Source organism: Phocoena phocoena, chromosome X (assembly GCF_963924675.1).
Source record: "Phocoena phocoena chromosome X, mPhoPho1.1, whole genome shotgun sequence".
Lineage (NCBI taxonomy): Eukaryota > Metazoa > Chordata > Mammalia > Artiodactyla > Phocoenidae > Phocoena > Phocoena phocoena.
The window spans coordinates 114,913,097-114,929,397 of NC_089240.1; the positions used below are offsets into that span (position 1 = coordinate 114,913,097).

Genomic DNA, 16,301 nt, shown 5'->3' on the forward strand with positions numbered 1-16,301 from the left:
AAGCGGCTCTTGACTATCAGATTTCCGCTGAGTCCCTATTCCTCACCACGAGTCCCATCACCTGGTCCGTTCCGGACAGATGGAAAGATTCACTACCTTAAATCTCTAGCCTTCAGCCCCTAAACATTTTGTAAGGAGGAGCCATTTCTCATTTTGCAAAACATCAAGATAAAGTGGTAGAAGGAAGGGGGTTGCCTCTCCCTCCCCACAAGGAGTAAGGGAAGACAAGTAGCAGAATCACATCAAACAGGACCAGTAGGTTCAGATCTGCTGCTTGGTGTCCTTGCTCGCTCCAGCTCCTCTCCATCTTGTCTACCTTTGCATAAGTCGTGCTTTGTTACAAAGCAATTTTATTTTTCTAACTCAGTTTCCAACCAAGTGACATCTTACTTTACAAAATGACTCCAAGAGTTATCGAAAAAGAGAAAATTAAACTCCTTCTGCCGCAGTGAATCAAACTGATCTTATAATGAAACATAGGCACTGCCCTATACTTTGTTTTGGGACCAGTAGTAGATTGCTATGAAAAAGTACTAAGCTAATTTTTATCCCTAAAAGGATTGGAAAAAGAGATACAACTGAATTTCACAAATACAAACTGAAAATACAAGCCAAGAAATAACACGTGGGGTATGACTACTATATATTTGTATAGAGTATATACTATATACATATATAGCTCACTGCTTCAGAAAATGTGAAGTTATCTTAAAATAATTTAACAGTATTCACTCCAAATCGAATATGAAAATAAGCATATGGTTAGTTATGTTCCTGTTTCCAAATGACTATCATAGTGTTTTGGGGCATGTTTTCTATAAAATCTCTGCTGCCCCTTTCAGGTAAATGGAAACTTGAGGAAATAAGTTCATTGTACACATATTTTTGAGGCCTAGAATGGGAGTAAGTATACTATAACCGTCAAAGCAAGTTTTACAACATGTAAAATGATTAGAATGAAATATCATTTTTCAAATGAGACATTTTATACTCAATTTACATAGGAAAAAAAAGGGATACAAATAATTATAAATGCCATGGGTTTCAGTGGGCTGTTCCATTAGGTTGAACCATGTCAAGCTGCCAGTATTCCACCATTTTTTACCTACAACAGCAACTTTAACCTGATACCTTACACGCTGGTCTTCAACTTGCTGTTTAACTGTGGACACATCAGGTACAGATCTTTCGACAGCAATAAAAATGAGGTGATGGTGAATGTTGCATCACAACCTTACAGCAAGAATCAATAACTAAACGTTGATCCCCATCACTTGGAGTACTACAGAAATGTCTAAAATTAAGCTCAACTTAATCAATCACCCCAAATAACCTTTTCTTTCCTCCTAAAATGCCACCAAGCAGTTTTACCTCAGTGGGTTCAAGAGGACATTAAGCCATTGTGCTCGAGATTCAAGATAAAAGGTAACTTTGATAGCACTCTATATACAGCAATCGTATTTTAGTCGGGTTTCTTTTTCCTTTTAGATTTGATGAAGGATTTCTTTTTCATATGCAAAGAATAGACTCACACCTTTCGGCATAAGTAGATGAATCCGGTATTGATGCCGATCAGTGAAGGACGAGTTGCACAGACATAAGGTGAGTAACACGGGGGTAAAGACAAAGAGACAAAAGGAAACCCCCCACCTACACAGCCATGCTTAATGTGGCAGAGACTTCAAATGTGAGCGCTTTACACCCTCAGCCTGGCAACCTTTCACAGGTAAGCATGATGTTTGGAAGACAACAGTAAATGAAACAATCACTGCGATACGGTCACTAGAGCTTATTGTTTCCACTCTAGAGACCTTTGCAGAAGGAAAGAAACATTACACACAAGTCACTCTTTTAGGAACAAAGCATACAAAATGGAGAGTTATAATTTTAGAGCATCACCTACCATGAGAGTTTTGAATGCTATGATTGCTTTCAGAATATCCTGGTGATCTGGATGCGTATCCTATTAAAGGAATACATTTTAAAACAATATTAAAGGAGAACAGAGCAGTGATTGCAGGGCTTAGGGGTGGGAGGAGGGTGTGGCTGCAAAGAGATCCAAAGAAGACATTTTGAGGGATGATGGAATTGTTCTGTGTCGAGACAGTAGTGGTGGTAACTCGAATCTACACACATGTTAAAAGCCATAGACCTGTACCCCAAAAGAAAAAAGTCAGCTTTACCGTATGCTAACTTGAAGATTAAAAAATAAAACAGCATTTGAGCATTTGGAATCTCAGCACCTCTAATGATTAGGTGATGAAGAAATTAAGATGGCTGGGAACACATTATATATTTGGTAACAACATACTAAGTACAGTTATCGAGGCAAGAGTTCCCATTTGCCTTTTTGCTGTTATACCGTGGATGATAAATAATAATTATGTGGGAGGGGCATCATTAGGTCATGTTGTTAGTAAATGACAAGAGATAGGGAATTGTAGGAACATAGTGGTGGTTAGAGAGAACTCAATCCAATCTCATTTCCTACACCGCCTCCATCTTCTTTCAGCAGACTCAACATGGCAGCCGGGAAAAAATTCCAGGTCTCATACCATGTGCTCCTTCCTAAGCAAGCTGATTATATTTGGTCTGCAATTCCACGGTACTCACAACCCTGAAAAGTGGACAGGTTCAAAAATGGCTTTGAGGGATCCACATCTGCATAACTGTTTATGAAGGGAAAGTATGGCTCCTTGCGGGAGATGTCCAGCTAACCTCTGGAATTCAGCTGCAGTAAAAGGAAGAGAAAATCTGCTGTTCGATCAGCTTTGGGTGATAAAATACAGAGCTGAGTAGACTAAGGGTCTGACCCAAGCTAAGAGCAGCACTGCTTATGAAAAGAAAGGTTGTACTCCTTTATAAATGTATCCTTACGCAAATCGGCTGATCATTGAGAAGTTCAAGTTCTACTCTGCCATGAGCCAGCAGCCATACTCAATGATCAGAAAGCTGGATAAAGTGTCTCACCAGATGGTGAACCTGTACTCAGGATACGTATTATCTGATGGTGGGAAACGAAAGGCAGCCAAAGGCAGGTGACCACCAGCACACGGAGGAGGAGAGGAAACGGGCTCTGAGACAAGAAGGGCCAAGACAGAGGATGCAGGCAGTGGGAGCACCTGGGATTTTATTTCCTCAAATGAAGTGTCTGTTTGCACTTCAGCACTGAGCAGTTCCAGAAACTGGGGCCACGCGTTTCTGGATTTTTGTGATAAACAAGGAGGGGCAAACCACAAACGGTTCGGTGAACAGGTTTAGCTTTTGGAAAGCCATCCAGAGGTCAACACCTTCCTGCAACCTTTCTCTTTAAAGATAATCAAACCCTTTCAAACCTCAAAACCTTTCCCCAGACACAGGAAGAACAAGTAGGGTAAATGCAGCTTCACCCCTCGGGCCCTCCTCACCCATCCCCATCCCCCATGCTCCATCACACAAGAGCGGCTCAAGAAGCTACCCCTGCTGATGGGCTTTTAATAAAGAGGATATGGGCTCTTGAGGCAAAAATATTCAATCCTCAGCCCTCATTGCAAATCTGAATATTTAGAAAAGGTGATAGCTATGCTACAGCTGTTGCAAGTAAACTGTGCATTTTTAAACAAAAAAATGTGAGGGGGCTTTGATGGAGATGTATGGCTGCGTAAACAGAGAAACTGAGACTGGACCCATTTATTCATCTTTAAAGAAATACCAGAATCTTCCATTGTAATCCAGAGTCATAAAGCTGAATGACCACAGTGCTCTAGGGATAAACATTCCTGTCTATAATGAAAAATGTTCTGTACATTTTCTGATGCTGTTCTGCTTTGTTTAGCTCCCACAAGAAAGCTGGTTCGTGTATCAGAGCAACAGAAGGTTTCTTGGTGGAAGATTTCTCTGTAGAACCACCATCTACAGATGAGAGGGCAGAAGCAAACCTAAGTCAACCAGTGAGCAGAGACTTGAGGAAGCAACAGGACCAGGGCTGGGAGAAGAGAGGGGAGGGAGAATGATCATGAATATTTAATAGTAAAGTATGGGTATCTTTCAGTTACTAGATGAATAAGTCCTGGGGATCTAATGTACAGCATGGTGACTGTAGTTGATAATACTGTATTGTATACTTCAAAGTTGCTTAAAAAAAAGAAAAGAAAAGATCTTGAAAGTTCTCACTAAAAAAAAAAAAAGGTAGGTATGTGAGGTGATGGATGTGTTAATTAACGTGATTGTGGTCATGATTTTACAATGTATGTGTATATTAAATCATCACATTGTACACCTTTAAAAAATCACGTTGTACAACCTAAATATATGCAATTTTTATTGGCCAATCATACCTCAATAAAGCTGGAAAAAATAAGTAAAAAAAAACTTCAGAGGGGAAAAAAAAAAAAAGAATGTCCCATTCTTATTTTGCTGCATAAAGAGGAAAAGTAAAAGCCCGGGAAGAGGGAAGACTGGATCAAGTAAATTTTGAAACCCAGGTTTTTTCTGAACTCCTCAGTAAGGCTAGTTTGGAGGCGGTACTGGCTGCTTCCTCCAGAGCAGAGGCTCATCCTTTGTACAGGAGCTTAAAATAGCTCGCCTTCCCTTACCTCCATATGCCGTTCCAACTCTTGCAAGAGAGTAACATACTTTTCCAGTCGCATGAAAGGTTTGCTGAGACTTGTTGTTAAAATGAGGATACCTGGGCTAGATGCACCTTGATTTTCCATAAATCGTTCCAGATCATCACTGGCAAAAGAACGAATATAGTTTTGTTACTGCTTAATATTCCATGTAAAGAGTTACCAACTGAACATGATTTTCCTGTATTTCACAGCATAGAAAACCAAATAAATTTTGGATCACCAGCACAAATGCTGTCCAACGCACTTCGACTCAATTCAATCAGCATGGCACACAGCACTGGGCTACAGCGGTGAACCAGGCACTTATGATCCCTGGCTTTATTTTCTCATCCAACAATTATTTATTGAGCATCTACTAAGTGACAGGCTCTGTTCTCTGCTGGGAATACAGCCGTGAAGAAAACCAAAACCCCTGCCCTTAAGAAGCCTGCACCCAGAGGCATGGGGCATACAATCTATCATATGACCTCAACGTCAGGTTTGAAAAAATCTTTTCTTAGTCACTGCAAACATTCTAGTTATTGGCTGATGAGATGCCAAGGGGAGTAACTCACCAAGAGCTCCCTATCACCGGCTGCTCCCTATCACTGGGACACCCACTTGTAATGTGCCAGAATCAAGTCCTAAATTCAGATAGCAGCATGTTTGCATGTCTAATCACTTAGCCTAGGATCTGGAAACAGTGCGGCAGCCTACCCAAATAACTCGGCTTCAAAAAAAAGAAAAGACTGTAGGGAATTCCCTGGTGGTCCAGTGGTTGGGACTCTGCACTCTCACTGCCGTGGGCCCGGGTTCAATCCCTGGTAGGGGAACTAAGATCTCACAAGCCGCGAGGTGTGGCCAAAAAAAAAAAAAAAAAAAAAAAAAAAGACTGTATTAATATCTTAGGAACCATGTTGTGCAAATGTCTAAGTCTAAGCCTGGGTTTTCTCTGCCCTTCAGCACCCTCTGGACTGTCTCCTTTCCACCAATAGGATACTGAGTCCTGGGGCTGCAAGATCATTTTAGTTTATATCTCTGCAACATAGAATTAAAGAAGGAAACCTGCCTTATCTCTTGACCCCTCTCCCTCCTTGCTCACCCACGCATATCTAATCCGTCACAAGCCTTCTTGTGCCTGTTTATTCCTTTCCATTCCCACTGCCACTGACTCAGCTCAGGCCTTCATCTCTCCGGTCTAGTTCACTGCAATAGTCCAATGGACCCCCCAGCTTCCAGGATTTCCGGCTTGTGAAGCACCCTGCAAACCACCACTTAACTCCTGTTGCTTTCCTACTCAGGAACCTCCAATTGCCTGCAAGATCAAGTCTTAACTTTTTGGATTCCCACTGGCCCCACCAATCTTCTCATCCCTCTCCAAGAGGAACCCTCTACTACCAAATGATCTACTTATTCTCCTAGAACACATCTTCGACACATCTTTCGGTAGCTAGCGGGTTCCCAGACTGTGGGCATGGGTTGGGGCAGGAAAAGTTGTTGTTTCAGTCAGTAACCTACAGGAGTTAAGTGGGGTTTGCAGGTTACCCCTATTATAGATACTCTCCCTCTTCTTGGCTTTTGCGAGCAGGAGAGAAAAAGAAATCGTTTCAGCTGTTACACAGCAACCTTGAGTCACGCAGAATCACAGGGATGTCACGGAAGCTAGATCTCATCTGAGTGGTCACATCTAACCATCAAGCCTACCTATTTTATCAGTTTTTGCAGTCTTGCTCCAGAAGCAGCCAAGGGGAGGGAAGTGCCCTGGACTTGAAATCATAAAACAGATTCAGTGACCCTGATCAGTTACCTACCTCAGCTGACTCATTTGTAAAGCAGAGATAAAACCTACTTCCTACTAAAATTGTGAACCTTAAATATTGGGGTTTATAAGACTAAAAATCTTTCATGCTGAGATCTCTGCATGCATTTGTTCTTGTTTAATATTCACAACAACATTTCAACACAGGTGTTATCTTCATTTTACAGACGAGAAACATGAGACTCAGAAAGGGTGAGTGAAAGCAAGTAAATAGCTACGTTAAGGTTCACACCCAGGTCTGTTGGAAATCACTACTGTCTGATGCTTGATGTGGAACACAGCAGTGGCATGGACCATCTCTGAGGTCTAAACCATGAAAAAAAGGAGGGTGGGAGCTGAGCTGACTTGAATAATGCAGGGAGAACTTCTAGAAGAAATAGTGTTTTGGACCTAGAGATTATCATACTAAGTGAAGTAAGTCAGACAGAGAAAGACAAATATCATATGATATCACTTATATGTGGAATCTGAAATATGATAGAAATGAACTTATTTACAAAACAGAAACAGACTCACAGACATAGAAAACAAACTTATGGTTACCAAAGGGGAAAGGGGGTGGGGAAGGGATAAATTAAGAGTTTGGGATTAACAGATACACACCACTATATATAAAATAGATAAACAACAAGGTCCTACTATATAGCACAGGGAACTATATTCAATATCCTGTAATCATTCATAATGGAAAAGAATATGAAAAAGAATATATATATGTATAACTGAATTACTTTGCTGTATACCTGAAACGAACACATTGTGAATCAAGTAGATGTCAATAAAAATTTTTGAAAAAGAAATAGTGCTTAATGCAAGCGACTAGGGAAACACAGGTTAACCTGCCTGTGGGTCAGATTCGGCTTAGACTAAAAAATGATCATCACATATAAAATATAATTAGGAAAATAACTCGAAGTTGGAGAGAGCGTTTGAGTATGTAATTTTGAGAAAATCACTTTCCTAATTTCTTTTCAACTTGGTAAACAAGTCTTATTTTTTCCTTTCCATGAGTAAATAACTACCTGCATCCTCAACGTTCTACTCTAATTGATACAAGGGTTACAACAATTAAAAGCAAATGCTAACGTGTACTTTATTACTTTCCACGCAGCCTTCTAACTTCTAGGCTTGTTAAATATTACAGAAGAATTTAAAAAATGTTTTCAATATAACGTGAGATCACTATCTCAGAATAAAACACTGGCTATTAGGGAAAAAGTAACATCAGACTACTGCAACAAAAGAACAAAACTGCCTTATAAAGCCACTGCCCATTATGATAAATAGACCCTCAAAGACACATTTTACTTAGCCAAATAAATTTAATGCACAAATTAATATCACACACAAATATAAAATGCAAATATATGTCAGTATACCAAAACACAATCTGTCTTTCAAATGCAGCTTTTACGTTTTATACAGCCTGCTTGAAGTGCTTTTCAAGTTTAACAGGTTCTGTATATGTGATGTGATACCACAGAAGCAGTTTTCAATGTATGAATGTTGTTTGAAACTCAACATACCCTTAGAGAATGCGTGGTGGATGGGGCTCTGGCATATTCTAGGTTGGGCTGGAAAACTGAAGGAAAGTGTCAGACATTATAATAACACTCCAGGGCTTAACCATCTCATATAACAGTGTTTCTGTAGAATCTTTGCATAGATTTCCACTTTGAACGATGGTAACTCTAACTAGAGCAGCTAGAAAAGGACCAGATTTTCCCCTCTTTTCGCCTCACTCTCTCGCCACCAGCCTTTCATGGGAATCACCGTGGTCTGGAATGGGGAGGTGAGGCACGAGGAACTGGGAGGCTGGGCGTGGCCAGTGGAAAATCCCCGGGATGCCGCTCACACTGGGTTGGGTGGATCTCACTTAGCCCTTTTTTCACTGATCCAGTCCCAGAGACTAGGCTGCCTGCTTCCTCCCCACCACTTTCTATTTGTGGTCAGTCTCACTTGCTCCCTTCCCTGGTTCCTCAAAGACAGAACAGAATCTAGCCTCAGAATTTTTCCTATGTGCTTCGTCCCGGAAGCAAGTACACAGCTCTGAGTTTTTCTCAAAGTCTTCATTGCTGACAACAGTGGTAAACAGAGAGTGAATAAAACTAACAAGAGGAAAAGAACACGTGGTGTTTGTGGTAGTCGCCGCAATAGAGCCGGAAGTGAGGTCCAGATCTGCCTCGGTGCTAACTCTCTCCTCCTCTCCCCGCTCTGTCTTTTCACGCCGCCGGGTTCCTCTCCCTTGTGAAAAGGATGGATGCCACAGCGAAGCACGGGAGAGAAGTGGGTATTTTTGTAAGGGTGAAGTTTCTCCCAGGAAGAAATAAGAGCCACAATAGCAAGCCAGAAGGGGAGAGAGAGGGGAAATCCCAAAAGACCTCACCCAGGGCCGAGCAAAAGACTGGGGCAGTCATTCAAATATATGTAAATATGGGGAACAAACATATCAAGATTGGGGTCTGCTTATATCTCCAAATTCAGATAATGCATCACTGCACTTTTCACAAGGCACCAACACACAGTCATACAATTTTCAGGCTGCGTCTGGTCTCACTGTCAATCGTCACAAGCATTTCTAGTATGATACTGCTACCTGCCGGCCGAAATGAAGAAGTTCACCTAACTGGCTCGCTCTGACTCAGAGATTTTTCCCGCCTCTAAGCGTCTACAGCTTTAGCAGAAAGCCACCAATGTCTCTATTTCAGCTGAAACCTTCATAAGAACAGGATTTTAATCTGAATTTTCTGAGAGTTTCACTCAAGTATGCTTTGCCTCTAGTATGTCAGCATAAATTACGACAAGATGCCTAGAAAATAGCTGAGATTATGTTAGAAGCACCTCTGAGGATAACCCCAAGTATTTTAATTTAATTTTCATTCTTTACATGTAAATAAACCACTAAGGTAAAAATTCAGTTCTATGGGACTCCAGTGAGTCTTCCATCATTTCAAGGGATATTATAAAATTCTCCAAAAATCACTAATCATATATAAAATAGATAAACAACAAGGACCTACTGTATAGCACAGGGAACTATATTCAATATCTTGTAATAACTTATAATGGAAAAGAATCTGAAAAAGAATATATATCTATACATAGATATATGTACACTGAATCACTTTGCTGTACACCTGAAACATTGTAAATAACTATACTTCAATTTAAAAAAATCACTAACCAAAATCAAGCAAACAGGGTATAATAATTTCCCCCCAAAGTTGAGAATCTTTCAATTAACTGTGCAACAAACTTTAAATCATAATGTTTGAAGGAATCTCTACTGTTGTTTGTACTTTAAACTCCTAACATGGGTGAATGCAGAGTCAGTAGTATTTTAGTACACAGAATTACAACAGAAAATTCTCTAAACACTACAAGTCTGCCATCTGAGGTACACCCTTTCTTTCTGGTATTTATCCAGAATTGCTGTTCTCAGATCAGAAGAAAAAGAATACGTGCTCATATAAATGGCAAGCTAACATAATGGGATCTCTTTTCATTGGCATTAAGAAATTTACCCTTATCCACACAGGATGTTTACATAGCCATCACAGGAAAAATGCCTCTGAACCATATTTTTCTTTATTGAAGATAAGTAGTGAAGTATGAAAACATTCCTGGAAATAATAAAAACCAATTCAGGACTGAGGTTCCCTCGGGGGAGGGAGGGAGGAGCAGGAAATATTGGAAAGTATACACAGGACTCCAATTGCAGCTACAATTTGATTCTTAAGCTGAATGGTGGGTACGTGGGTGTGCTTTATTTTATCTCTGTTCTTTGTATGCTTGAAATATTGCATAATTTTTTTCTAAAAAACAACGAGAAGCTGGTAGAAGATGAATAAAGCAGACATGGGAGGTGGCAGCAAGTACCTTGTGCTATATGCCGGGTACTTGGTATACATTATTTCATTGAATCCTCACACCAGCCCTGCAAGGTAGGTGATTTTATCCTCATTTTACAAGTGAGGAAACTAAGGCTTAAAGATTAAGTGAATCCCCCTGGGTAACACAGCTTCTAAGTGGCAGAACTCTAAACTGAGACAATATAAAAGTGGGAAAAAGTTTTTAGGCTGACACCAAGGAGAGGCATGAAGGGGATGGTGGCATGAGATGCTATGTGGACCCATCCCCCGGGGAAACAAGCAGAGCTAGTGGAACCTATAAAAACAACCATTTAAAGTCTCTAGAAAGTGTTCCAATGACATCTGGTAAATGAAGAAAACATTTATTCAAGAAAATATTCTAAAACTCAGTAAGAACAGGGAGAGCTTGGTATTTGAGCCATGACCTGCTCTCTCCCTCTCTCCCTCCTCCCTCCTCCTGGCTCAGTTTGCCAGAAGCCACTCCAGGCAAGTGTGGACAAGAGAGGGCTCCCTCTGCCCTCAACTCCCAACCCAAGGACACAATATCTCACTAGCGTATCTCAACTGCTTCAGCTCTGAGTTGAAGATGCTGAATGCCTAGTGATTGTGGCTGAGAGGTTGGACGGAGAGGGAGGACGCAGGCTGAAAATACTGGCACCAAATTACCCTCACCCCAGCTCGCTTGCAGGGTAGAGGTTCTGTGCTGGGAAAGGTAAACAGAAAAGAACAGAGGCTACCGCCCTGCCCAGCACCCAGAGCAGTGGCTCAAAGATTTTGCCCCGGGGGAGAGGCAGACAGACTATAGGAACAGTGAGCTTTCCTCAAAGGAATTGGTTCTAGTTGAAAAACAGTGTGGGGAAATTCAAGCCTAAGGTCTCTTGCAAAAGCAGTGAAGATTTTGGTGGTAAGCAAATGAGAGAAGGCTGGTCCTCTTAATTAAGAACAACAAGCTACACAAGAGGCCAGCTAGGTCAGTAGAGAGAACCAGCAAATTTCAAAGACTGGTCTCAAAAAACTACCCCTAGAATAAAGAGCCCAGAAATAAACCCACAGGCCTACGGTCAATTAATCTTTGACAAAGGAGGCAAGAATATACAATGGAGAAAAGACAGTCTCTTCTATAACTGGTGTTGGTTAAGCTGGACAGCCGCATGTAAATCAATGAAGTCAGAACACTCCCTCACACCTTACAGAAAAATAAACTCAAAATGGCTTAAAGACTTAAATGTAAGACAGGACATCATAAAACTCCTAGAAGAGAACATAGGCAAAACATTCTCTGACATAAATTGTACTAATGTTTCCTTAGGTCAGTCTCCCAAGGCAATAGAAATAAAAGCAAAAATAAACAAATGGGACCTAATCAAACTTTAACCTTTTGCACAGCAAAGGAAACCATCAACAAAATGAAAAGACAACCTACAGACTGGGAGAAAATATTTGCAAACAATGTAACTGACAAGGGCTTAATTTCCAAAATATACAAACAGCTCATACAACTCAATATCAAAAAAACAAACAACCCAATCCAAAAATGGCCAGAAGACCTAAGTAGACACTTCTCTGAAGAAGACATACAGATGGCCAACAGGCACATGGAAAGATGCTCAACATCACTAATTATTAGAGAAATGCAAATCAAAACTACAATGAGGTATCACTTCACACAAACAGTAAATAAGAATGTTAATATAACAAATGCTATAAATATATCCTCACTCTCCTTTCTTCTCTCAGTTTCATTAATAGAAAATTATATTAATAATAACGATGGCGGGCTTCCCTGGTGGTGCAGTGGTTGTGAATCAGCCTGCCAATGCAGGGGACATGGGTTTGAGCCCTGGTCCAGGAGGATCCCACGTGCCACGGAGCAACTAAGCCCGTGCGCCACAACTACTGAGTCCGCACTCTAGAGCCCGTAAGCCACAACTACTGAACCCACGAGCCACAACTACTGAAGCCCGCACGCCTAGAGCCTGTGCTCTGCAGCAAGAGAAACCACCTCAATGAGAAGCCCGCACACCACAACAGAGTAGCCCCTGCTCTCAGCAACTAGAGAAAACCCACGCGCAGCAGCAAAGACCCAATGCAGCCAAAAATTAAATAAATGAATAAATAAATAAATTTAAAATAATAATAATGATGGCAATGTATTATTGGGTTCATAACATATAGACATAACGTGTATAACAACAGTAGCACAAAAAGGAAAGTGGAAATAGAGGTATACTAGGAGTAACATTTTTATATCTCACTAGAATTAAGTTACTGTAAACATGAAGCAGATTCAGACAAGTTAAGATATATATATGGAAAGCCTCAAAGCAAACACTAAAAACATAATTCATGGGGGTGGGAGCAGGGATTGACTGGAATGGGCATAACGGATCTTCTGTGACAGAAATGTTCTTAAGTTGGATTGTGGTGATGGTTGCACAACTCTATACATTTACTAAATGTAAGTTAAACAAATTGCTTAAAAAAGTAAAATAAAATAAAATAATTCAAAAAACCATAAAAGGACATTGGGTTTCAGCTCTGACATCCAAAGAGCTTAGAAATTATCGTTACCATCCTCGCAACAAGAAAAACACTGAACAAACTGAAAATCAATTACTTTTCTTAGATCCACTGAGAATTGAGATCACAGGGAAAACCACCCCCCCCCCCAAATCTAGAAAGACAGGCAAACACAAAGAATTAGAACTGAGATCAACTTCCCTGAGGAGAAGCCACTGGAGCCAGTAACTGGTAGGACCACTCAAATGGAAACTGTGATGAACTGCAAGAGTCTGAGCGCAGACTAGCTTGACTATTAAAAACTCCCAGGGGGCTTCCCTGGTGGCGCAGTGGTTGAGAGTCTGCCTGCCGATGCAGGGGACACGGGTTCGTGCCCCCATCCAGGAAGATCCCACATGCCACAGAGTGGCTGGGTCCGTGAACCATGGCCGCTGAGCCTGTGCATCCGGAACCTGTGCTCCGCAACAGGAGAGGCCACAACAGTGAGAGGTCCGCGTACCGAAAAAAAAAAAAAAAAGTATCTGCCTGCCAATGCAGGGGACATGGGTTCAATCCCTGGTCCCGGAAGATTCCACGTGCCGCAGAGCAACTAAGCCTGTGTGCCACAACTACTGAGCCCGCGTGCCACAACTACTGATGCCTGCGTGCCTAGAGCCCGTGCTCTGCAACAAGAGAAGCCACCACAATGAGAAGCCCACACACCACAATGAAGAGTAGCCTCTGCTTGCCACAACTAGAGAAAGCAATGAAGACCCAACGCAGCCAAAAATTAATTAATTTAAAAACAAAACAACCTCCCAACAAAGAAAAGCCCAGGACTAGATGGCTTCACTGGTGAATTCTATAAAACATTTAAAAATGAATTAACACTAGGGACTTCCCTGGTGGTCCAGTGGTTAAAACTCCACGCTTACACCGCAGGGGGTGTGGGTTTGATCCCTGGTCAGGGAACTAAGATCCCACATGCCCCGTGGCACGGCCAAAAAATAAATAAATAAATTTAAAAAAAAAAGAATTAACACCAATCCTCCTCAAACTCTTCCAAAATAATTAAAGAGATAGAAACACTTTCAAACTCATTTTATGAGACCAGCATTACCCTGATACAAGAGCCAGAGAAAGACACCACAAGAAAAGAAAACTATAGGCCAATATCCTGATGAATATAGATGCCAAAGTCCTCAACAAAATACTAGCAAACCAAATGTAATAGCACACTGAAGGCATCATACACCATGACCAGTGGGAAATATACCTAGGATGCAAGGATGATTTGACATACAAAAATCAATCAATGTGATACATCACACTCAAAGGGCAAAAGATAAAAATCATATGATCATCTCAATAGATGCAGAAAAAGCATCTGACAAAAATCCAACATCCTTTCATGATAAAAACAAAAATGCTCAACTAATTAAGAATAGAAGGAAATTGCCTCAACATAAGAAGGCAATATATGAAAAGCACAGAGCTAACATCATACTCAATGGTGAAAAACAGAGCTTTTTCCTCTAAGATCAGGAACAAGGCACAGATGCCCACTTTGGTCACTTCTATTCAACACAGTACTGGATGTCCTAGCCAGATAGGCAAGAAAGAAAAATAAAAGGCATCCAAACGGGAAAGGAAGAAGTAAAATGATCTCTGTTCACAGATGACATGATTTTATATGTAGAAAACCCTAAAGACTCCACAAAAAACTGGTAAAACTAATAAACGAATTCAGTAAATTTGCAGGATCCAAAATTAACATACAGAAATCAGTTGCATTTCTATACATTAACAATGAACTATCCAAAAAAATACAGAAAGAAAGAAAGAAGGCAAGAAATCTCATTTATTGATACAATAGCATCCAAAGAATAAAATACTTAGTACTAAACTTAACCAAGGAGACCAAAGACTTGTACACTGAAAATTACAAAACATTGATGAAAAAAATTAAAGAAGGAACAAACAAGTGTAAAGACATCCCATGTTCACAGATCAGAAGAGTTTATACTGTTAAAAATGTCCAGACGTCGAAAGTGATCTACAGATTCAATGCAATCCCTATAAATCCTCAATGGCATTTTTTTTTACAGAAACAGAAAAAAACAATCCCAGAATTCATATGGAACCAAAATGAACACCAAATAACAAAGTTGGAGGTTTCACACTTCATTATTCCAAAACATATTACAAATCTACAGTAATTAAAACAGTATGGTTGGCACAAAGAAAGACACTAGATCAACGGAACAAATTAGAAAGCCTGGAAATAAATCTATGTATATATGTTTAATTGATCTTTGACAAGGGTGCCAAAAAAAAAGAAAGAAACTGGAACCTTACCTCACACCACAAACAAAAATCAACTCAAAATGGATTCAAGACTTAAACATAAAACCTGAAGCTCTAAAATTCCTGGAAGTAAACAGGAGAAATGCTTCCAAACATTGGTCTTGGCAATGATTTCTTGAATATGATACCAAGAGCACAGTTAACAAAATGAAAAATAGGCAGGTGGAACTACATCAAACTAAAAGGATTTTTCACAGCAAAGGAAACAATCAGCAAAGTGAAAAGGCAACCTATGAAAAGGAAAAAATGTTTACAAATCATATATTTGATAAGGGTCTTATCTCCAAAAAAATTAAGGAACTCCTACAACTCAATAGTAAAGATACTAATAACCTAACTTAGAAGTGGGCAAAGTAACAAACACATGAAAGGATGCTCAACATCACTAATCATAAGAGAAATGCAAATCAAAAGCACAATGAGGTATCACCTCACACCAGTCAGAATGGCCATCATCAAAAAGTCTACAAACAATAAATGCTGGAGAGGGTGTGGAGAAAAGGGAACACTCTTGCACTGTTGGTGGGAATGTAAATTGATACAGCCACTATGGAGAACAGTATGGAGGTTCCTTAAAAAACTAAAAATAGAACTACCATACGACCCAGCAATCCCACTACTGGGCATATACCCCGAGAAAACCATAATTCAGAAAGAGTCATGTACCAAAATGTTCATTGCAGCTCTATTTACAATAGCCAGGACATGGAAGCAACCTAAGTGTCCAATCACAGATGAATGGATAAAGAAGATGTGGCACATGTATACAATGGAATATTACTCAGCCATAAAGAGAAACAAAATTGAGTTATTTGTAGTGAGGTGGATGGACCTAGAGCCTGTCATACAGAGTGAAGTAAGTCAGAAAGAGAAAAACAAATACCGTATGCTAACACATATATATGGAGTCTAAGGAAAAAATAAAAGGTCATGAAGAACCTAGGGGTAAGACAGGAATAAAGACGCAGACCTACTAGAGAATGGATTTGAGGATATGGGGAGGGGGAAGGGTAAGCTGTGACAAAGTGAGAGAGTGGCATGGACATATATACACTACCAAACGTAAAATAGATAGCTAGTGGGAAGCAGCCGCATAGCACAGGGAGATCAGCTCTGTGCTTTGTGACCACCTAGAGGGGTGGGATAGGGAGGGTG

General features: G+C 40.4%; 1 protein-coding gene across 1 annotated transcript in view; it reads right to left on the bottom strand.

The window, feature by feature from the left end:
* Positions 1–16,301, bottom strand: part of ARHGEF6 (Rac/Cdc42 guanine nucleotide exchange factor 6) — a 115,907-nt gene that overhangs the window by 17,470 nt on the left and 82,136 nt on the right. The window contains exons 10-11 of the mRNA XM_065901336.1: positions 4,575–4,713; positions 1,904–1,963 (exon numbers count right to left, since the gene is read on the bottom strand). Coding sequence (XP_065757408.1) covers positions 1,904–1,963; positions 4,575–4,713 — 199 coding nt within the window. The remainder of the gene's footprint in view (positions 1–1,903; positions 1,964–4,574; positions 4,714–16,301) is intronic.